Below are 22,563 nucleotides of genomic sequence, written 5' to 3' on the forward strand. Positions count from 1 at the left end.
TTGTGAGGGATTTACTGTTTTCTACTTACGGCCAATCGTCGAGGCCCAGGGAGCGCACCTTGGAGATGTGCGAGCCGAGATTGCGATGGATGCCCGAGCACTCAATGCACATAAGCACGCCCAGATTGAGACTAGCCCATTCGGGATCTGTGTGGGGTAAGTGAAAAGTTAATGGTTAATATATATTTTAGAGTAATTTAATGCTAAATCTATTTGACTTTCCCATGGAGAGTCTACCTCTACCCCTGAATCGCTTCCCCCACTTACTTGGCGCTCCACAGTCCACGCAGTGTCCATTGCCCGGCACGCGTTGCCGGATCGCCACCATGGCCGCTAGCTCCGTGCTGGTTGCCTGTTTCGTTTTGCTGCTCTCGATGCTCTGCAGGCTCTTGAAGATCTCTTGCTCGACGGCCGCGACCCACTCGTCGCGCTCCTCCGAGTTGGCGGCTTCGAAATGCCATTGCTTGGAGTCGAGCGAGACAATGTAGAACTCGTAGCCATCGTTGTCGTCCGCCTCGTTCGCCTTGACGCTGCTGCTCTTCATGCGCCGGTGGCGCTTCTTCACATTTGGCGTCTGGGCTTCCAGTTTGCTGGCCTGCGCTTCGCCCGCTATGAAAGTCTGTGAGTTCGAATTGGACATGGCAATGCCCTCGTCGCCGCTCGTCTGCTGTGAGCTATTCGATTTCAGAGGCTCCACGCCGCTGGAGCCGCTCGCCCCGCCCGCCGCTCCTGCGCCCAGCAGCGACAGCTTCTCGCTCAGCTTGCGCTGATTGTCCTTGGCCAGCGTCAGGCAGCCGATGCCCTCGCTGAGCGTGCCCTGCGCCCGCTGCCCATTGGCCAGCAGGGAGCTGGTCAGCGCGCTGTTCGTGATGATGGACTTGGAGCCGCGCGGCTTCTGGCCGGGCACCTTGACCGTCACGTACTGCAGCGGTATCTCCTTGCCGTGCACATCGTCCATGTAGTCGTGCAGCGAGGGATGATAGGTCAGTCGCCCATCGTCGCAGAGCGTCACATACTTCTTCTTCCACTCCTTGTTCAAGGACTTGCTGGAACGTTTGTACAGATAGCCCTGCTTGATGGGTATCGAGCGGCCGCTGCCCAGTTCGCTGCTCTTTGGCTCCTTGTCGTTCTTCTTGGAGGACGAGGGTATGAACAGATTTGAGCGCCGTCGACTTTTCCGGCTTGTCGTGGGCGTCGATGTGGGCGTGGGCAGCTCCTTGCCCGGCGGCGGTGCCAGATCCCGTGGATCACGCAGTTGCACCTGGGCACAGTCGCTGGGCAGCGACAATTGCTGATGCTGCAGATGTTGTTGCTGCTGTTGTTGCTGCTGCTGCTGTTGTTGTTGTTGTTGTTGCGCTGCGCTTGAATTGTATTTGGTTATGTTGTTGTTCTCAGTGGTGGAGCCGCTCGCCTGCAGCGACCAGAGCTTCTGCTCCGCCTGCGCAAAGTCGGCGCTCATGCGCAACGGCAGCTGCTGCTGCTGCGCCCGCTGCCCGTTGGTGGGCGCCTGGAACGCGGCCAGCCCCAGCCGTGTGCCCTGCGGTGTGGTGGGGCGTGGCGGCTGCATGGCCGCCGGCAGCGGCATGCGCTGTGACAGTATCTTCTGGCAGGCTGCGCGAAAGGGAAAAAACATGAATTCAATCATTATTAAATCGAATAATTAACATTCGTTCGCTACTCACCATCCTGAAAGACGCGCTCCACATTCAGGCCGTAGGTGGCGCAGGTCTCGTAGTACGAGCAACGCTTCAGGTCGCTCGCCAATTTTCTAGCGCGCGTGTCATCGATAACTCGCGGATTGCGCTCGCTGATGGCATCTGAAAAGAGAACACTTTGATTAGCGAATGACCAAATGTATTTCAGCTTAAAAACAAATTCAATCTATTCAATAAACCACTTTAGCAATACATTGCAGTATTTCGATATTTATCGATACTTCAAATCAGCTGCATATAAGCTGAGCGTAAAAGTCGTGGAACTTTTCCTTACATGAGGTAATCTCTTTAATACTCAAGACAGAAAAAGACTGCATTTATAGCAATTCGATAAATGTATCGATATTGTAAAACTGATCTGGAATTTACATCGGTTGTGTTTTTTACATATTTAAATTTATATTATTCACAATATTAGTTATACAAATATTTACTTGACTTAACCGAACAATTTGCAACTGATTTTAGAAAGTGCAGCTTTCGATAGACGATAATCAACACAATATGATTAATCGATTATTTATAATAAATTGTTTTTTTATCATCTCTGATCTACTACTATATGATTCTACATACGTTCGTTTTTGAAAGTTTAGATTCCTGTTTTATGATCTATTATTATGTGACCGATACTTGATCAAAAAGCCTTTTACTAAATACTTAATAGGATTTTAATTGTACATTAAGATTGGTAAGTGACCCGACCACATTTATCACTAATTATAGATTAGTTAACAATAGCTTACCTTGTGTGCCGACCAATATCATGGGTATGTCCTGTCCGTTGCGAAAGTGCGCCATTTTCGTATAATAATTGTAGACCGTGTTGAAGCTGCCCTCGTTCTCCAGGCTAAACACAAAGATTACCGCATCCACCCAGCCAGCGAACTGCGAGATTTCGGAAAGAAAGAGAGGAGAGAAACATTAATGCAACGAAATCGAAAGACGCAAACAAAAGCGTGTGTAAAAAATATGAAGAAATCACAATTCGCCAAACTTTTGGACGTGAGTCCTTGACTTTGTGCGCGAAGTAAACAGAAAAAAATAAAAAAAACATTGACGGCGTCTGGCGGCGGGGCAGAGCACAAAAGGCGGAAGCGCGCCTAACAAAGGACAACGACAAGGATCAGAGGCAGCGGGGCAGCGGGGCAGAGTGATGAGGGAGCAAGCACACACGCACACTTGAGAAAGTCGCTAATGAAGCACTTGAATCCTTTCGGCAGCAGTCCTTTGCCGTGTGCTAAACTTTTAATGATTTTTGTATGCCTCACACACTCACACACACACACACACACAGACACACACTCAGACATACGTACACATATGCAATGGCAGCCGCAGGATAATGAACTCTTACATTGGCTTGTAAACAGGCGCTTTGTGTTTAGTGCGCAGGATTCGTGTGTCCTGCGAAAGCATAAACTATCGATTGTTCAGTCCGCGCTCGCATTCACTTATTTATTATGCATTTGCACTCACGCACGGAAATGTATTTAAAATTTACTATAAATTATTTATGTGCGCTCCTCCATAGAGAAACAAACATCTCTCTGCTTTGTTTGTGTCTGTGCCCGGACTCCGTTCGCATGGAACTGTCTCGAACGAGCTGGAAAAGCCGCCCGCCCGCAATGCCAGTCGACAAACAACTGGCGTCTTGGTCGACGCACTCGTTGTCCTGCGGCCTCGTCCTGGCGCATTGTCCTCCACGCCGGGTGGTTCAGTGGGTGGTTGAGTGCTTGCGTTTTTTATGATTTGTTGTGAAAATCGTATGCAGGAGGAAACAGGAAAGCAAAAAGAAGAGTGAAAATAGAAAAAAAAAATGCAGCGGCTACACGGGAAACGCACACAGACACAGACAGTTCACACACACACACACAGTCACACATACATACACTCCGGGAGACATTCGCTTGACAACAAAACAATTTCAACGGCGCTGGGGTTGGGCTTTCGTTGGGGGTTCGTGCTCGCTCACAGTGCTGCCCAAGCAAATAGACACACAACAATGCGCACAACTTTTATCTGGGTTAAGAGCTATTCAAAGTATCTGCTAATCCTGACAAATTCTAAGAACACTTTTATATGCGACGCAAGCAAATATTCCCTTAGAGCAAAGGCATTTCGGTATTGACTTTTCCTTACTCGAGTGAAACTATTTAAAACTCAAAGGTCTATTAGCGAAATTTTAGTATCTGCATATATATATTAAGAAATATTTTAAATATTTTGAGAGCTGCTTGTAAATATATTAATATATCAATGATTGAAGAATGAGGCAAGATATATAATTTTAAGTAATGAATATTTCTTGCTAGAAGGAGAGAACTCTAGCTGTAATTTGCTTTTTGTATACATAAATAACACCCTGATTAGAATGGAATAATTTATTAGTTATTTAAATTTTAAACTTTCACTTGAATACTAAAATTTATTGATTGACAGAAGCAATTTTTAGTGCTCAAATTCTAGGAACTTTTCTCATAATTTTCTTTTCTCTATCTTTTCTCTATGTATTACCTATTCTAGAAACTTTTCCCATCATTGCCCTCTCTCTCATTTCGTTTCTATTACCTTGAACTCGCCTGTTCTGGCCGCCAAAAACGAAATAGAACGAATGAGAGCATAACATGTCGAATCGACAGCCGTCGCATGCAATATTGTCGTCGCGTATATGGTAATGATATCCTGCTCCATTGCGAAAAGAAAATAAAAACAAAATAAAGGAAAAAGAGCGCGACTGAGTGGCGACGCGACGGCAATGACGGATTTCACATTCAATGCACACAATACCCTGTAAATGTGCGAAAAGCTAAAACAAGCCACGTTTTATGGAAGTCAAATATACAAAAAGAGTGTAAATTTCTTATATCTCACACTTGCAGGGTATTCTTTGTCTACAGCAATCACGTCATTTAACACTTGTGCTTGACAACTTCTCCTGTTGTTGTTGTTATTGTCTGGGAGGGTGGCTGGCTGCCAGGGGGTTGCTCTCACACAGAGGGTTTTTTTTTCCGTAGAAATATGGTTTATTATGTTGCATAAAGATGCGAATGACAGAAGTTAGTCAAGAAATGGACATAAAATTAGTTAAATTGCGGGAGAGAAACGTTTTTGTGCGACCAACTGAGAATAAAGAGAGGGTGTTAGAGATAGACTGACAGGGTGAGAGAGAGAGAGAGGGAGAGAGAGAGAGAGAGAGAGAGAGAGAGAGAGAGAGAAAGCTTGAAAGACAGCTCGATTAAGCAGCCATAACAGACAGTTTGACAGGCGCTGCTAGGAAATGATTATGCAATTTGAATCGTATGAGCGGAGAGAGAGAAAGAGCGAACAGATTGCTTTATAGCTGCTGAAGCGCCGTCAAAGCTTCACAGAGAGAGAGAGAGAAAAAGAGAGATAGATAATGAGAAAGAGTACTTGATATATAGAAAAAGAGCCGTAAGAGCCAACCATAACAAACAGTTTGAGATGCATAGGATTTTACAATCTACAGTAAGCAATGCTGTTCAAACTCTTAACTGCAATAAATGATAGAGAGAGAGGGAGACAGACAGAGAAAAAACTAGAAAGACCAACCATAATAAACAGTTTAGCATGCATTGCCCAGCAATACATATGCAATGCAGCTCAAACTATGCAATTACTATCAAACTTTTGCAACAACTTAAAGCCTTATCAAGAGCTAAAATAATTTTAATTATAGAAAATATTGATCTAAAATGCATCGTAAGCCGCTCACTCAGCTGACAAACTGAATATAAAATGTTTCATCGAAAATATGGGTCAATCATACGCTTGACTTGCGTATATTAACAACACGTAATTACAGTGGAGATACAAAAAAAAAGTGAAAATAGAAATTGAAATTTAAATGAAATTCGCTAAGCCCTACAAATAGTCAATTGTTAAGCCCTTGGATATAGACGAGGTATTATGCGATTTTAGGGGTCACGTCGCGTGGCAGGCACATTTTTTTTTTTCTCCATACGATGATCAACCCCTACAATCTCATAATAAATACCCACCGCAAATAAAAAATATAAAAAAAAGTCTGATCAAAAGCGAAAGCAGCTTAAAAATTATAATCCACACTTTCACCCTTTAAGCTGGAGGGTTTCATAGAGGGTTTTCTCTTGCTCTTCCTCTTCTCGCTGCAAGCGGGGGGCATTTCGCTTGTCAAACAAACATGCGTCGATACAGAAAATATTTTTTGCAAATATGCGAATATCCCGAATGCGAATGGCAAGGAACAAAAGCTTCTCAAGCTGCGAATCAATGAGTCAAACAAAAAATTGAATTGTGCTGCGGGAATACGAAATGTTGCATAGTAATGTAAATATGGCACGATATAGGGGCGGGCCCATGCTATTTGCTCGAAGGCTTGCGAACGACTGCAATCGTGGCACAGTTTATCAACTTTAACATTTGCGACAGCCCCAATGCGATGATATTGGACAGTTGCCGCATCACGTAAACTTCTAACGTGCAAAAAGCATGGGAACCCTTGGCTAAGGCCCAAACAGCCAGACGAAAAGTGTCGCAATAAGGCAAGACATTTGTCGACTCTAATGGGCCGACTAAGAGATGCCCTGTGAATCTATGCTGACTGACTTTTATTTATTTATTTTTTTTTAATGAGATCTAAATCTAATCTATGGTTGATCTGAAGTGCTTCGATTCAATCTGTTTTCTGTTATTAATCTAAAGCTTTTAGTACTTGAACTTTTAGTTTTAAGATTTTTTTTTAGCTTTCATCCTTAAAGATTCCTATATCACATTATAGACAGAGTTATATTTACTTTGCTCGTGACTTATTTCCTACTTAAGTATATTAATGAAGTCACTCTTGGGTTTTGGGTTTTTGTTGTTTTTGCTAACAAACAGGTTTCTTTCACTTTTTTTTAATGCTATAAATCTAAGGAATCTTTTTTGTATATTATTATTATTATATGTTGTTTCTTTTATTCTAAGCTAAGGTTTCTTGCTAGAGCATTTGGGTATTAAAACTTCTGTTTTCTACATTCTTCTTACTTCATCCCTATAAATTATATTCTATATTATATTTATATTATATAATAGCTTCCACTCTATTTTTAGTATCCAGTTCCATCACACTTTCATCATACGATTCCTGCCTAGGGTATTTAAAGGCTCACTGAGGCCCGAAATGTTGCAACAGCAGTTGGCCTCAGGCCAAGATAAAAGTTACCGTTCCCCCATCTTGCCGCCCAGCGACCAACAGGCTACGATTGTTGCTTGCCAAAGGTCGAAGTTCGATTGAGTGAGTCACAGGCAGAGCAAAAAAAAAACGGCCCTCTGAAGAACCACTAGAGAAGAGTTTGAGTGGGGCGGGGTGGCGGGGCACGGCGGGCAGACAGCTCAAGTTTTTGCCATTGAATGTGAAAGCTGACAAAGAAGTCGGAAATTTTTCCAAGAGGCGCGAAGAGAACTTGATAATTGGCAAAAACTACGACAGAAACTATACTGCAGTGTATTTGACTTGACCAGTTGGAAAACTTGACAGCCCTCTATATACCCCATATGTAAGGTATAAATCACATTAAATTTATGACTGTTCTGTTTTGTTGCAGTGTAGCTAACAACCTGCTAAGCTACTCGACAAAACTAGAAAAGTTTTGCGCCCGTCTGACCTCAATTCAAATATTTACAAGATGATAAGGGCTAAATTTGTTAGTAGCAAAAAGTTTTCTTGCCTCCCCCACTTGAAGGTGGAAACCAACCCCAAATACTCAGACAGAAGACCCTCAACCCCGCCCCCACCAAGGACTCCTGCCATATATCATCTCGGAACATTTTCATGCATAAAGTATGTTAGATTCATGTTGCTCTTCCACCTACCTGCATTTCAGGTGCGCCGCCCTCATCACGTATGAGCAGCAAATAGCTTTGGCCGTCGATGAAGACCTCCTTCTTGAAGCGACCGCCCTCCGGCGACTCCTCCTGCATATAGGAGCCGGTCAGATAACGATGCACCAGCGCCGATTTGCCCGAATTCAGGGAGCCGACAATGCCCAGCCGCAGATCGGGCACCGAACGTGATATTGTCCATTCCTGGCTGTTCACAAAGGAATCTGTCGAGACAAAAATCAAAAACCAAATAATCATTAGTAAGAAAATGTTTGCTGTTTGACGGGAAACTAGTTCGACACGACGTAATTAGCGTGAAACTCGTTTGCAGCTCGTGACATCTTTTTGACCTACATGCAAAAGGCGGCCAAAAGCGTTTTTTTTCTTCTCTCCTTTACTTTCGTTTCTCATTAGTGATTCTTCTTATGCAAATGCCAGGACTATAGAGCGCTATAGCTCTATTTATAACTATACATATATATCATGTTTGTACCTATGCTTTGATTGACAGCTTTCAAGGGAGGAAGAGGAAGAAACTGTGCATACCTTGCAGCTACTTTTCAGACATTTTCGGCAATTGTTCGCTTGGTGCGCCTCTCTGAGGGGTGCTTAAATTGTCAGTTGCTTGAACACTTTTTTGATTTAAATTAGCTCTCGGCAACGTCTCACAATCAGAATTAAAGATCTGGCAGCCGGCTGGCTCAGGTTTCTATAAGAAAAAGCTCTCAAGGTCAGCGGCAACTGTTGCCAGGCAATTGAACAGCTGTCAGCACACTTGATGCGCTGCAGCAAGAATTGAGCTGAGCTTTTCACATACTGTCTGTGTATTAGTGAGCTTCTGTCTAATGCGCCCATCAGCTTCCACTACAGGAAAAGCTCTACGTATACATGAGTCATGTCGTTTAAGCCAAGCAATTTAAAATCAACCATAAAACTGCCAAATACTCGTAAATCTTGGTAAAGCCCAAAGCATTAGCATCCACGAGTGCCACGATCAATTTCACAAACCTCACTGCTTAGGGGCTGAGAACTGTTGTACGCTTTCTCGAAGGAGTGACAATGGAAGTGCTGATCCTTGTGAGCTGCCTTGACCAGTTGATTTACTGGCCAGCAAGGACACGTGAAAATTGCTCTATTATGAGTTGTTAAGAGCTAGCTGAGTAAACACTGAAGGGTGCTCTGAGAAGACATGGATATAGATGGATGGCCGGCTGGATAGATGGATGGACGACAGAAACTTGTTTCCTTGCTTGTTAAACGCACTAAGGACAAAAATCTGTGACACAGTGTGTACACGCTAACAAGTTCAACTGGTTTCAGCCGCGCCTCGCCTTGACCATAGCGCAAAATTACAAATTAAAACGAAATAAATATGCCTTTTGTTGTACAAAGAAACCCAAAAAACTGAAGAAAATAACAGAGAGAGAGAGACATACAATAACAAAGTGCTTTGTGAAACTGATATGCCTTATATATACAGGGAGAGGAAAAAAATTAGCGCGGTTTTGCAATTTGCATGGCCATAAAATGAAATGAAATAAAATGAAATGATATCAAATCAAATATGGCGGCAACTGGTTCTAGGCGAAACCTAATTAATGGCTGCGATCAGAGTCGAAAGGCGCCCAAAGCCGAAACTAACAGAAGATGAGAAGAAGCAGAAGAAGAGGAAGTAAAAGAGATAAAACAAAGTGAACATTACAAATGCGTCTTTAAGTTTGACTAATGATGTCAAATGTCTCGAAGATAGATCGCCGATCGGCTTAGGCGTAAAGTTCAAACCGAGGTGTAAAGATAAGCGGCAAACGAGGCAAACTCCCCTTGCAAGTTCCCATTTCTCATTTCCCATTTCCAAGTCTTGCTCTGCCAGCACACTGATCCTAACTGATCGTAACTCAAACTCATGTCAAATGTCGCCATCGTTGTCAAAATGCCCAAGCTAATTACGTATGCAAACGAGCCACGACAAACCCGACCCAAAGACACACATTTTCATTTCTCATTCTTTCCTTCGGTTTTCTCGACTCGAGAGATTTTCATTTTGCGTTTCGAGTCCCTGGAGAAAGGGTTGAGAGTGTGTTTGTTTGTTTACTATTTACAATACACAGCCCATTTCAGGGATTTGTCTGCTGATGTGGGTTAAGCATTTTAATTAGCTCACTGTTCCGTCGTTGTGATAAGGAAATTCTTGTATAAAAATATTTGAAATTGTTATGCAACTGTTATCATTGACCCCGCCCTGACCTCGAAAAGTACTAAAAGAGTCTCTCTGTGTCTTTTATTACGGACAGCTGTAAGAACTGCGCGTCTTTATCAACTCTTGAAGCGTGCCATCACAATAAAACATATCAGAGGCGCCCACCAAGGATCTGTTTCGAATACTGTTTTCATTTTCCTTGAAGAATGTCATAAATTTTATTTGACCATTTAGTGGTTTTACGGTAGCTCAACTATCAACACGCACCTCAACAAATGCAGCTTGAGTTGACGTAAACTATAAAACGATCTTAAGTAACTCGGTTATGACTGCAGTCAAGTCAAGGAAATTTGAGCTGTGGCCTCAGACTGTGTAAATAGCGCGTTGTATGCTGTAAGCTAAGCCAGATAGTTAGAAAACGAATACGTAAATAATATGAGGGATATAAACTCTTTGAGCATTTAACTTACGACGTCAGCAGGCCAGCTGGGCAGCTGTAATTGAGATAAGTCAACTAGGATAGCAAATGACACCTAGAGAATATAAACTTTTCCAAATAGAACATTGAAATAGCCTAATCAACCTTCCTCAACCAATTCACTCGGCAGCCTTGACTGGCTAGCCCGTAGCTCATTAGCGAATTCCAAATGCATTTGCATTAATTAGTGACCTACAAAATTACAAAAATTTTGCCATGCCATGAATTTCAATGATCTATGGAAATAGTTCATGCATGTTATGATAGGTTTTCGGGAATTTTTCTTTCTTTTTGAGCAAATAATGGTCATTTAATAAGACGCTAAGCCATAAGCTATGGCAAATTTACTTTGGTCTACGCATTTCGGCATAGACTCATAGGAGCATAAATCATATGCGGTATTTGCATGAGCCTACGATAATATTTAGGTAGGCTGGCTGTGTGGACAGTGTGGACCGAGTGGACCTAGTCCAAGCATGGCAATAAATCAGGTCAGGAAGCGACGACTGCTGTTGGGATTTTCGTAAGATGCACAGCTGCTCCAAAATCTGATTTACTTTCTTTGTATTAAGGCAGAGATAGAGATTGTGATTGAGAGAGGAAGAGGGAGAGAGATACGCACACATCTTTTAGAGATCAGTGAAAAAGATCAACGAAACTGGTGGCAAAAGCAAGCAAAAATTGCTTGTTGAAAGAGGATTTCATTGCATGCACGCCCAGCAGCAGCAGCAGCAGGAGCAGTAGGCGAGACAATGGCAAAGGAAATTAGCCAAAGCCCAACAGAACAAGGAAAAAAGGAGCAAAGGGCGATCGCACAAACAAGATTAAAGAGGGCCACAGCAAAACTGTAGCTGAAAGAGAGTCGAAAAGAAAGGCGAAAAGGTAAATCAAATAGCAACTGCTCGCCTTTTTAACAGAGCCGACTGAGCATGTTAAGTTAGCAGAGCAAGGTGAGGGAATGTTAAGCTAACAGAGCAGAGGGAATTTTATTTGGTGCGTAGTATGTGCGAAATATAATACATTTTGCTAAGCTTGAAGGCTCGAATAAAAATAGTAAACAAAAATATATAATATATTAGCTCATTAATAATATCAGACCAGTCCAATTATAACTTTTAGGCAGTTTTCTGCTGCTTAAACTTTCAGCTCTCTTCATTTATATAGTACTCTGTTAAACAGGTAAGCCCATTTATTTTATTGTTTTTTGTCAGCTCTTTAGACGCCTGGCGCTACATGACAAACAACTCTATTAGGCCTCGAGTTGACAAAAACATTTAGTTATAATTACAACAAAGAGACTTTGCGCTAGGTGTAGCTCGGCCAACTGTTGTCTGCTTATTGGTAAAAGTTCTATGGCACGAATGGGGCTGGCGACACTTCTTTTCTTGAGCACGCAATGTGCTCACAGCGTGCTACCTCCGGCAGATACGTCATATGTCACGTGCAGGAATTTCATATTTGAATATTATAATAGTATATACATATATGTATGTGAGTGAGTGCTATGACTTCATCGGCAAATAATTCACTTGATGTGCGAAACATATACACATACATATATATATTAATATCTATTCAGTACATTATCCGACATAGAAATATACGCATCATTAGCAAAAATAAAATAATGAGCATACAAACAAATAATCTGAATGGAATATAGTTTTTTTTTTTTTTTTTTTTTGAGCAAGCTGCGGGGGTGAATAACATGTGTTTGGCATTTTCATAAAATTGCTGAGCAGGCGATGGCAAGAGACGACTCGGAGACGCCAATTGCTTCTAATTTACTGTGCACACACACACGCACACACACTCATTCACACACATTCGTCGAGTTGAAGGTCGCGTTAAGTGGTTAAAGATCCTCACGCTTGAACCCTAACACAGACCACGCCCTCTCTCAAGTGAGGCTGCCAAGAGAAGGGGTTAAATCTTAAGATGCGCTGTCATTGGTGCAGCGCAAGATTTACGAGCTCAGGTAAAAGACGTACACACATAAATAAATATACATACATATATATGTACATATTCGTATATAAAGCCAAATTTATGCATAGAACTTGAAGGTCATTAAGCGCACTCCATTTTTGGCAACTGGAATTGTTAACATACATAAAAGACAACCAAAAAACTATTCAAAAAACGACGAAAAAAAAAAAACATAAATAAATGCGCATTAAATATTTTGCTTTGTGTTTTCTGGTTCCTTTATCAGTCAACGCTGTTTTCCAATTCTTTTCGTGTGTGGGGATCGCAGCTCATTTATCATTAAAGTCGAGCGATACAGAAAATAAAATATGAATTGCGAAACACTCGCCTACAAAGGCGGAAATGTGAAATGCGAGAGACTAGCTAATACCCTGTAGAGATATATGGAAGTGAGTAAGAAATTTTTGGCTGACTAGTATATAGAGAGATAGTATATAGTAGATTGATAGATTGTTAGAAATGTTAGATAAAGAGAGCTTTCTTTTCATCTCCATCTACCCTTTTTCAATTTCAATAGGGTATACAACAGAAACTGACTTATAAGCTGTCAAGACTTTTGCCTATCAGCACTTAAAGTCAAATTTGTGTTAGCGGGCGGCGTTTTCTTATCAAACCTATGTAAAAGCCCGCAACTTTTACTGCTCTACTTCCTCACCCTCTCTCTCTCTCTCTCTCTCTCCCACTCGCCCCTCCTCTCTACCTCTCATTTACCTTTCAATTAGTAAATTGTTGCAGCACTTCAAAATAATGGCACGCAAATGTAACGACAGCGCGATAAAAATAAAAATCATTTTTAATTTACTTAAGTAAAAGTGAACAACAAACGAAACGAAAACTTTTTCAGCAAACTCAATGATTTCTTTATACGTAGTTTTATAGCTTTTTCTACATAAATTTCGATTCGTAATTCAATTGGGTAAAAGTCGCTGAGTCGCTGCATATAATCTAATCGCAAACGAATTTTTGCTGAGGAATGTAATCTATGAAGGATTTCGGGCTAAGGCCTTGCTCAATAGGCAAAGAGAATTCTACAGACGATTAAATGTCAAATTTATGACACAGATCATTTTACAATGAGCCCGAAATAAATATACAATTTCTACCTATTTTACCTATTTTTTTTTATGCATTTCAGTTCTTCTTTTTCTGACTTTCTCCCAAGTTGGAAAAAAAAAGAACGAGAGTCAATCAAAAAAAAAAAGTAAGAATAGGAAGAGGAAGACACAAGTCCTGGTGGTTGATATTCCCAGTAGCATCTCTCCCGTAGCTGAACTCTATTAAATATGACATGTTTATGAAGTGCCAGCTGTCTGACTGCAAAATGCACAGCGAAAATGGTAGAAAAAGTGCTGCGATTGCCAAGGTTTTTCACTTCACTTTCTTTGAGTTAACTGTTAACTGCATGTGTGTGTCTGTGTGTGTGTGTCTTTCATAAAAATTTCCTGGGATAGGATCGCACGCGTCTCGGGCAGCTGCCCCTGTCTGCAGCCATAGCCAAATGGCAAACGTATTTATGTTTCATATATATTTTATGATCATCATCTTTTGATTGTCTCGTGTGGTTATCCAACTACCACATATATATAGTTTGTTTTTATTACCATTTCGGATTATAATGATCGTCAGTTGATATACGTTTAATTTGCTTAGATGATAAGTTTCTTGTTAAAATGAAATTTTTTTATTATCCCATATATTCTATTCATTTCATTTTATTATCATATATCAAAGTATATATTTTTGGGATTTATTTGTTTTAATAGAATTTTAAGCAGATAAGCTAGATATTTATATTGGATGTGCGGATCATTGGATCTACCTAGCTTAACTGATCTGTTGGCTCTCTTAGCTATACCATTGAAAGATTATTAAAGATTTCAGAAAAGTTCTTTTAAAATTGAAACTGCAGATTTTAGTATATATTTTTTAGTTCATACCCAAAAACAAAGTGTCTTTCTTTATACAATTTTTGTTCTTTTATATTTTTCTGTTTTATGGACATTTCTTGTCCATTATGATCATTAAATATTATAATAATTTTCCATATTTTCTATATATAAAATTAGTTTATAGTTTCTTTTACCATCTCTACAATTCATCTTCACTTTGCCAGCTATAAATTTGTTTCAATTAATCGATTTACATGGTCAGCGACTAATTAAAGTGCGTCTTGTCTGGAACAGCTGTATAAGGCAGGATCACAGAAACTGACCAGCTGACTATTTCCCTTTAGCCCTGCCGCTTTCTTCGTCCAGCAAGCGCAACAAATCTTTAAATTGCTTACTTTTACTTTTGCCCGCAGCGGGACTCGACATCTCTCTCCCTCGCTCTCTCTCTATCGTCAGATCTAACTGGGCATTTGGTCCAGTCGCTCGACTGACCTTTTCTATAGAAATCGTAGCGCCTCGTTTACATCTTTTGATTTTGCTTCATTTCTTTTTCTTCTCTTTCCTTTTTGCACAAAATTATGAGGCCCATTGTTTTGCGCCTCGTCCATTACATTCTTATTTATGGGCCTGGACCGAGGTCGCACCAGGGGCTGACTAGCTCCATAAACAGCGGCTTGTTAGTCAGGCCAAAATCCAAACGCAAAGCAAAAACGGAAAATGATTGTCAGTTATCTCTCGAGATTGAATTAAATTAGCTGTACATATTGAGGCTCAGCCTCTGGCTTTTGGCTAACTTGTCTTGCAGAGTCGGCTCCATCTGAAATCTCGTCACAGATTTTCGTATTTCGTGTTTCGGTTCATTGACTTACTGCCCATTACAGTCATGAGATGCTGAGGCACCTACGAGGCAATAAGTAACTGCTATCAGTCATACGCCAATACATGTCTCGCTGCCGGCCTATTGAATTACACTGGCCAACAAAGCGCCAGAGCTGAACTTGAGCCGAGGCCATTAAAGATCACTTAAGAGCGAGAGCTGCTGGCAGTCGAATGGAGCAATTTATGATGATTATTGGGGTAGGATGAAGTCTGGAATATTTGCTCATTAGCTTTATCTCTTTCTCAACTAAAGTCCAGCTCAATTTCATATATGGATGCCATAGAGTATTAACAGTCAATGCCTATGATCTTAGGAGTTATTTAACTTTTAGTTCATGTTATTAGTTTATTTTTTTTTTTTTTTTTCTATATCCATCGTAGTAGTATGGAGAATACATTTGTCTTTGCTTAAAGTTCCTTCATTTTAGCATTTCTGATGCTTGACTCAACTTCACATAATCATTAAAAAAGTAAGCACTTATATTAGGGAATGTTTGAGTTCCTTTAACTACAGGAATTTTATTTTATGATTTTTCTATGACCAACTTAATTTATTGTTATAACGCCAAGATCATGAGTGTTGCTTTAAAGCCAAGCCCTTAACTGTTAACCAATTGATAGTTGATACGCTCATTAGCGAGCCCGCAGGACAGTGTGTATTTCACACAAACAATCGCACACACACACATACACACACAGGTATGACAGCCCACCGAAAATGCGGCAGAAAACAACCGCAACAACCACTTGAACCGGTTGTGTTGTAAGATTCATGTAAGTTCCAGAGAAGAGAATCAGTTGAGTGTGACTGAACCTTAGCCAATACAAGCACACTCATATACCACATTTGTGTATATATATTCTATAAAGCCTTTAAGCATTGCTTAACTTAATGATCAAACGCTAACAGCCTTGCATAGAATTTTATTAGCAGAGCAGCGCCAAGCCGAGTCGGGCCGAGCTCCAGTGTCATATTTGAATTACAATGCGAGAATTGAATGGAACCTAAATAATAACTTCCGCTGGCTAGGGCTCTGTCCATATACAGACCGAAAGTGAGAGAGAGTGAGTGAGAGCGCAATATAGGAGATTCGTTCAATTGGGGAATACGAAAACAAAAGCGCTCGCTGACCAAGGGCTGAGCCGGGCACCCGATATGGGCAACAAGTGACCAGAAAACCTATTCACGATTCAACTTTGATCGCTTTGTGCATGCCGATAGGCAATACAAAGCCAACAAATATATTTTAATATTAGAAAGAGGAAAAAAAAAACTACAGGCTTATTTGGTTAGAATAGGCCGGACTGCCAGTGACGGCCTTTAGTGGTTGTTTTTTTTTTTCTACCATTTTTTTCCTACTATTTTTTCATTGCTCTTTCCCCGTCGAAACTTCAAAACAAGTGTCCACCAAAGTTGGCAACGGAAACGGCGCTTGAAACGTGTCGTCGCTGTGTGTCAACTCATTTGCATATAGATACGCATTTTTCCCTATTTTCCCTAAGCGATTTTTCTCTTACAGTTAGTTATTGAGGGTGAGACTGGGATAGCTTTGCATTAAACATGCAGATAGATTTTTGGACAGGTCTGTTTTGGGTACGTCATCAAATGATTTAATTGAAAATATACGCAAAGTGCTCTCTTCTCTCGACAAAAATTTCAATATTAAAGATGCAGACGAGAAATACCAATTCCTGGGAAAATTCTTAGACGATTTTTCGTTACAGTTGAGAGCACAGCTTAGCATATGTTATGCAAGAGCTATTGTTTGTTTGACTAATTGTCTTTAAATTAGTTAAGAGTGTTGCTTGAAATGGCTTCAGGAAAAAGATCAACAAATTTAACTTGACTTGGTTATGGATTTTCCCATAAGGCAAGAAAGTCAAGCAACAGTGCGCACACAACATAAACGTACTCAAAGAAATATGAAAAATATTAAAAGGTAAAAATTTTATATAGAACTATAAAAACATATATATATGAAAGTAAATAATAAAAAATAAAATTGTACAAAATGTATATTCTAAGTCTTATCTAGAGTCGTACTACTTTGGAAGAACAACAAGCTCTTTCAACAGCTGTAAATGAAGAAATTTTCGTGAAAACTAGAACAGCTGAAATCGATCTAATCATATTCAAACAAAACCCATATCAAGTGTGTGAAATGCTATCATATATCATATTTCTAGTAACAATAATAATAATAATAATATTGCTTAGGCCAAGCCCAAAGCGTAACAATTATGACTTGCATGACCTCAATGCAGCGACGGCTACGCTGATAAAGACGTTAATATATATTGGTCAACTGCCTATTACAAATTATCATAGTTGGCCAGGGGAATGATCAGAAGAGACTTCATTAATTACACGCTAGCCAGGAGAAAGGTAAGAAGATAATTACAGACAAACCTAGATCAAAAGGTGCATTTAGCGCAGAGGCGCGTGCGCTGCATAAGTTGAAAATAAATACAGACGCCTAAAGATATATATTTTTATCATATATAGTATATATAGGCCTATATTTAGTTACATATAGAGAAGCATATTTAACACCATTTGTCGCATCAAACTGCACACATATTTGGTATCAACTATGGAGAGAATCGAGCTGCTCATTTGTCTCTTGGCCGTGAAGTCTTGCATGATTAATGATCGATGTGAAATAAGATCGATACAGTCGCTGCCATCAGTGGTTGGACGCGTGTCTGTTGAGCCATAGACTAACTCGATTCTAGCTTCACGAAGCATGACTCAAGCCGACGAGGCTGTGCCCAAAAGTGAAAACTCAAATACAGTGCGCCTTAAAAGGCAAGCGTCAGGCCGGGTCTTTAGTGGGCGTCGCTTTAATTGACGTGGGCTGCACATTAATTCGGAGCTCAAGTCAGAGCTTCAGACAAATTTTAGGCAGTTCTATAATAATAATTAATTAAGGGCAAGCCAGTTGTGAACTTTTGGAGGTCAGTGTGTGTGGGTTGCTAAAGCCTGAGTTATGTAGAGAATGCGACTAAATTAATTTGAATTAGTAAGTACAATTTGTTGTCGCAGTTAAGGCAATTATAATGGCATTATCAACAGGAAATAGAAAATTCACAGATTTCACTTTTTACTCGAAACTTTTCCCAGCATTCGCAGTCGAGTGAAACTTTTGTCAGTACTTGAGCAAAAGTTCAGCATTTGATGCCATGATCTCATGTAGTACAATGCTAATGCTGTTCATGATGATGATGATCACGATGATGTTGTTAGTTGTTGCTATATGAACCCATGATCTACACCATGCTGCTCTTATATCTCAGATGTATACATACATATATATCTAGACGTAGACAACCCGTTTCTGTCTAATATGTATAAACAATTGCGTATTATTTTAATTACTTTTTGGCAAATGCTCTCGCAAAAAGTGCTAAAAGTGCTACTAAAAATCTTAATTTGTTGTTGCTGCTTAAGCAAAATAAAAAAAAAAATCATGCTAAGATTTTTACCAACAAAAAGAAATAAACAAATAAGATATAAAGAAACGTGTTTGAAGCAACAACAAGAAGAACAATTAAAGTCTCGCTAGCTTTTAGGTATTATCAACAGACGTAGATCACACCAGATTCAGATTCCCATTTCCATTCGCATTTCCATAGTAGAACGTCAGCGAAGCGTCAAGGTCTTTGAAAAGTCAACCGAATAGCCGCAGGAAATTGGAGCACATTACGTATATATATATATATTTGTAGAGCAGAAACCAGATAAAACCCATATATAATATTTGCTCAAAGCTTTACAGATTTCAGGAAGGGTGCTAAGACTTATCAGTGGAGCATTACTTTTTTTTTTATAATATTTATATTTAATCTGCAAGTGAATGAACGCAAATACTGGAATATAATAAATAAACAAGAAGAAGAAGCAGCAACAACAGAGGCTTATCTTATCTAATTGACGCCTTATGGGGCCACTGCAAATGGAAAGGGGATCTATTATAATAGATGACATAGGTATATATATAGAAATTACAATACTATAGCGAAAAAATCGAAAGATTTCTATATATATATTCGATGTGAGTAAGGGTCACATTGAATATTCATTGCTAATAGTCCAGTTGCTAGGGAAATAAATATATTGGATTATTGGAATTTCAGAGGTATATTAGTAGAAATGGTACTGGTTTATTCTATATATATGTGTTCGACTAAATCTGATGTAATTCTTAGAAATTTTGAGTAAATCATAAAAGGTGCAAGCGAATAAAAAAAGAAAGTTTAAAGAAATTATGTATACATACATCTATATAGAAAGTCTAGATAATAACACTATGAATTTCCATATATATCAGCATTTATACAAGCAATTTTATATATCAGTATCGTCATACTATATATTTCCATATAAATAAAATTGAAAGCGATTTTAGCATTTGAAAGTTTTGTTGTATAGGAATTGATCTATTTAAATGAACCGAATCGAAACTAAAATTATTGCAAAAGAAAATTTGCATTATTAAAGCCAAACTCTTTGCCTTGGTCAGATTTTTATCATAACTCAAAATCTAATAATAACAATGACCAATGCTGAAGTAAAAGTATTCAAATCCCAAAAATACGCGAAGATAAACTTGTTTTGAAACGAGACTTAACATATTATCCAGTTCCTTCTTAATTGCTAAAATATGTATTTTTGATTCTTTGATTATTAACATACATATATCAAAATCCAACAAGGTTGGTTTGTATTCAGGGAGCTTCCCGCGTTCTATTGATCATATTTCATTCAATTCTATGATCAACCCTCTCTGTATACCTTATATCACATACATATCTCTACTTATCTCTAGCTGATGTAGCCCAAAACAAAATTGATTAAATTCTCATCAAACAACACTTTAAGTAGCCCAGCAATTGATGCTAGCTAAACAGAGATAAAGATAAAGAAATCGAGAAAGATAAAAAGTTAGTGTCGCTGTTTTCACACTTTTCTCACATCCATTTGACGTCATTAGCTGGCATTGATTGCACCGAGTGTGTCTCTGTGGCCTACGTTGACGCCTTCTGCAAGGTCTTGCGGTTCTCGCCCGCATTATTTGAGAATCGATAATTGCATGTGTTAAACAGTTGTCAAGGGCGGTTCGCACCCCCCTCTGTCCACTTCTTAGAGGGATACTTTGTTTTTCTCTTTGCTTTTTCTTTTCTATTTTTATTATAACTTTCGCTTTTGCCCTTTCACTTGACGTGGCGATTCGTGTGCCGAGACAATGGACATTATATATTTATTGTTTTCGTTCTCATACAAAGTTGACAAATACATATAGAAAGAGAAAAGCTTGGTACATAATAATATTATAATAGTGCTGTCATTTGCGTTGCTTGGCCAAATTTTGACATAACCCCTCGCGGAACTGACCAAACTATGTCAAATTGCATTATAATCATGTTTTTTTCTTTGGTTACCCAATTTGATTTTTGCCAAACTTTGACAGATGACACGTTAAGTGTCATTTTTAATGGGGTTTTCTTTTAAGCATTTTGTCATATATACATGAAAAAATAATATACATATGAAATAAAATTATTTTTTTAAGCAACTCCTAACAATTTTGCGCAAGGTCATTTGAATTTGTTTTATATGTCAGAAATTGCACAAAAACTAATTATAATAAAAAATATGTTTTAATGGCACCTACTTTAAAGCCAAGTTAAGATTCGGGTTCAGGGTAACCCAAACTTGAATAGCGCCGAGAGCGCTAACTAATTCACACTCTAGTTAATTAAAATGAATGAGTTATATCATCTGAAAATCATCTATTAGTGATATGTTTAATGATATTATATATTATTATATAAACTAAGGCTCTCTTATGAGTTAACGAACTGTGAAGCTCTTAAGTTTTGGCATTTGATTGAAGGACAGAAAGTATAGAAGTGATCAATTTGAACTTTGGGTGGATTATATAAGTTATTAATTAAGTTTTAATGAGATATAAGTATATTTTATTATATAAAATGTATCGTATATAACATATATGTATTTTAAAGAATTGGTTGCATTTGCTGTGAAATACATTTCTAGTGTTTTAATATTTTTGTAATAATATTCTTACAAATTGTAGAGATTATTATTTAATAATACATTATAGTATATTATAACTCCATTTGACCTTATCCAAACAAGTTTAGGCAGTCATAAAAGCTAGGACGCGTACAAAGCTTTATATCTATGTATATATACGACTATATATTTATACGGCCAGACCAAAGTAATTGCCCAACTTCGTCAAATGGGCCCTAAAGAAATCAGATTTTAAATGCCAACCAAGATAAGAAATACGATACATAAAACACAGTACGTATATAGAGTAATATGCCCTTATAAGGTCTAAAGAAGTTCTCCTTGACATGTTGCATAATTTTTACACATTTTATTTCACCATTTGTAGAGGGTATTGAAAAAAACTATTGTAGAAGACTAAGAGTAAGCCACTGGCTATGCTTTATGCAACTGCAATATATTGATCTTCAAGCTGAAAGCTCAGCTTAAAGCTTCTTCTTCATCTCCATCATCATCTTTCATTGAAATTTCCTTTTCGGAGTTCATTGGTCGCATTTACATCGACACTGTACCTCACCTGATTTGCGTTTCTCGCGTTCGGGCACAACCAAGCTTTTGGCCCGTTTGACGCGCAGCGAACGTCTGCGAATGGAGCGCAGAAAGGCTTCGGGCATACGGGAGAAGCGTTGCGGCGTCTCTGGCGCTTTGGTGCGCTCCGGCAAAAAGAAGTTTTTCACGGCTAACATGATGTTGAGGTGTAACGGTAAACAAGCTGTTGCACTGCTGTTTTCCTTGTTGCTATTGTGGTTGTTGTTGTTTTCGGGTATTGCGCGTGTTGGCAATGAAAACAAGATATCTTGCTCGTTTTCTTTAGTTTTGGTTTTTGGCTTTGTCAATTGGTATTTATTTATTTAGTTTAGTTGTAATCCTTTTGATTGCACTTTTCTTGCGTGTTTTGTCATTTGTTTCTTCGCTTTGCACTGATTGGCAACATTTTGGCAAGTTGTTGCCTTTTAACACCTTTTATTGATGACTAATTTTTGCTAGCTTTTGCTTTTATTGCTAATGTTTAGTCACTTTGCATTTTAATTCGGCACAAAATTCATATATTTATATAACTGACGACATCGTTGCGCTGGCTTTGCAATTTGTTGAAAAAAACTCGAAAAATTACGCGAGGCCCTAAAATAAATACGAAATATGCGCAATCGCCGCTACACACGTCCACTATGCGCGCCTGTCGAGACTGAACTGATGGGACATTTCTACAGCGGCCGAACTCACAGCTCAACAGTGGTAATGAGCAACAGCAGCAACAGCGGTGGTTAACAGTGGTTGCTCTCCCGACACAAACGCTCGTTCGTTGTTAACAGCGAGCAGCTGCAGGAGTGAGAGCGGTAACTTAACAGTGGACAATGTAAGTGGCTGGTGTAAAAGATGTGTGTTGAGTGAGAGTGTTCGGCTGTTAAGTGTGACCACTGTTAACTGTGTCTTTGACTCTACTGTAACCA

General features: G+C 39.3%; 2 protein-coding genes across 5 annotated transcripts in view; both read right to left on the bottom strand.

The window, feature by feature from the left end:
* Positions 1–22,563, bottom strand: part of CenG1A (Centaurin gamma 1A) — a 75,925-nt gene that overhangs the window by 1,917 nt on the left and 51,445 nt on the right. The window contains exons 1-6 of one of the 4 annotated variants that reach the window (XM_030384877.2): positions 21,630–22,315; positions 7,572–7,804; positions 2,462–2,603; positions 1,683–1,817; positions 268–1,611; positions 30–147 (exon numbers count right to left, since the gene is read on the bottom strand). In XM_030384877.2, coding sequence (XP_030240737.1) covers positions 30–147; positions 268–1,611; positions 1,683–1,817; positions 2,462–2,603; positions 7,572–7,804; positions 21,630–21,798 — 2,141 coding nt within the window. In that variant the 5' untranslated portion in view covers positions 21,799–22,315. Of the gene's footprint in view, positions 1–29; positions 148–267; positions 1,612–1,682; positions 1,818–2,461; positions 2,604–3,072; positions 3,505–7,571; positions 7,805–21,629; positions 22,316–22,563 lie in introns of those variants that run through there. The other 3 variants (XM_030384876.2, XM_089258133.1, XM_030384878.2) reach the window with 3 other exon arrangements.
* LOC115562799 (uncharacterized) overlaps positions 14,942–22,563 on the bottom strand; it is a 42,827-nt gene continuing 35,205 nt past the window's right edge. Inside the window, exon 4 of the mRNA XM_030384905.2 lies at positions 14,942–14,957. The gene's annotated coding sequence lies outside the window, so the exon portion shown is untranslated. The remainder of the gene's footprint in view (positions 14,958–22,563) is intronic.

This window comes from Drosophila navojoa, chromosome 3 (assembly GCF_054131105.1).
Source record: "Drosophila navojoa isolate 15081-1374.11 chromosome 3, UAZ_NAV_1.0, whole genome shotgun sequence".
Lineage (NCBI taxonomy): Eukaryota > Metazoa > Arthropoda > Insecta > Diptera > Drosophilidae > Drosophila > Drosophila navojoa.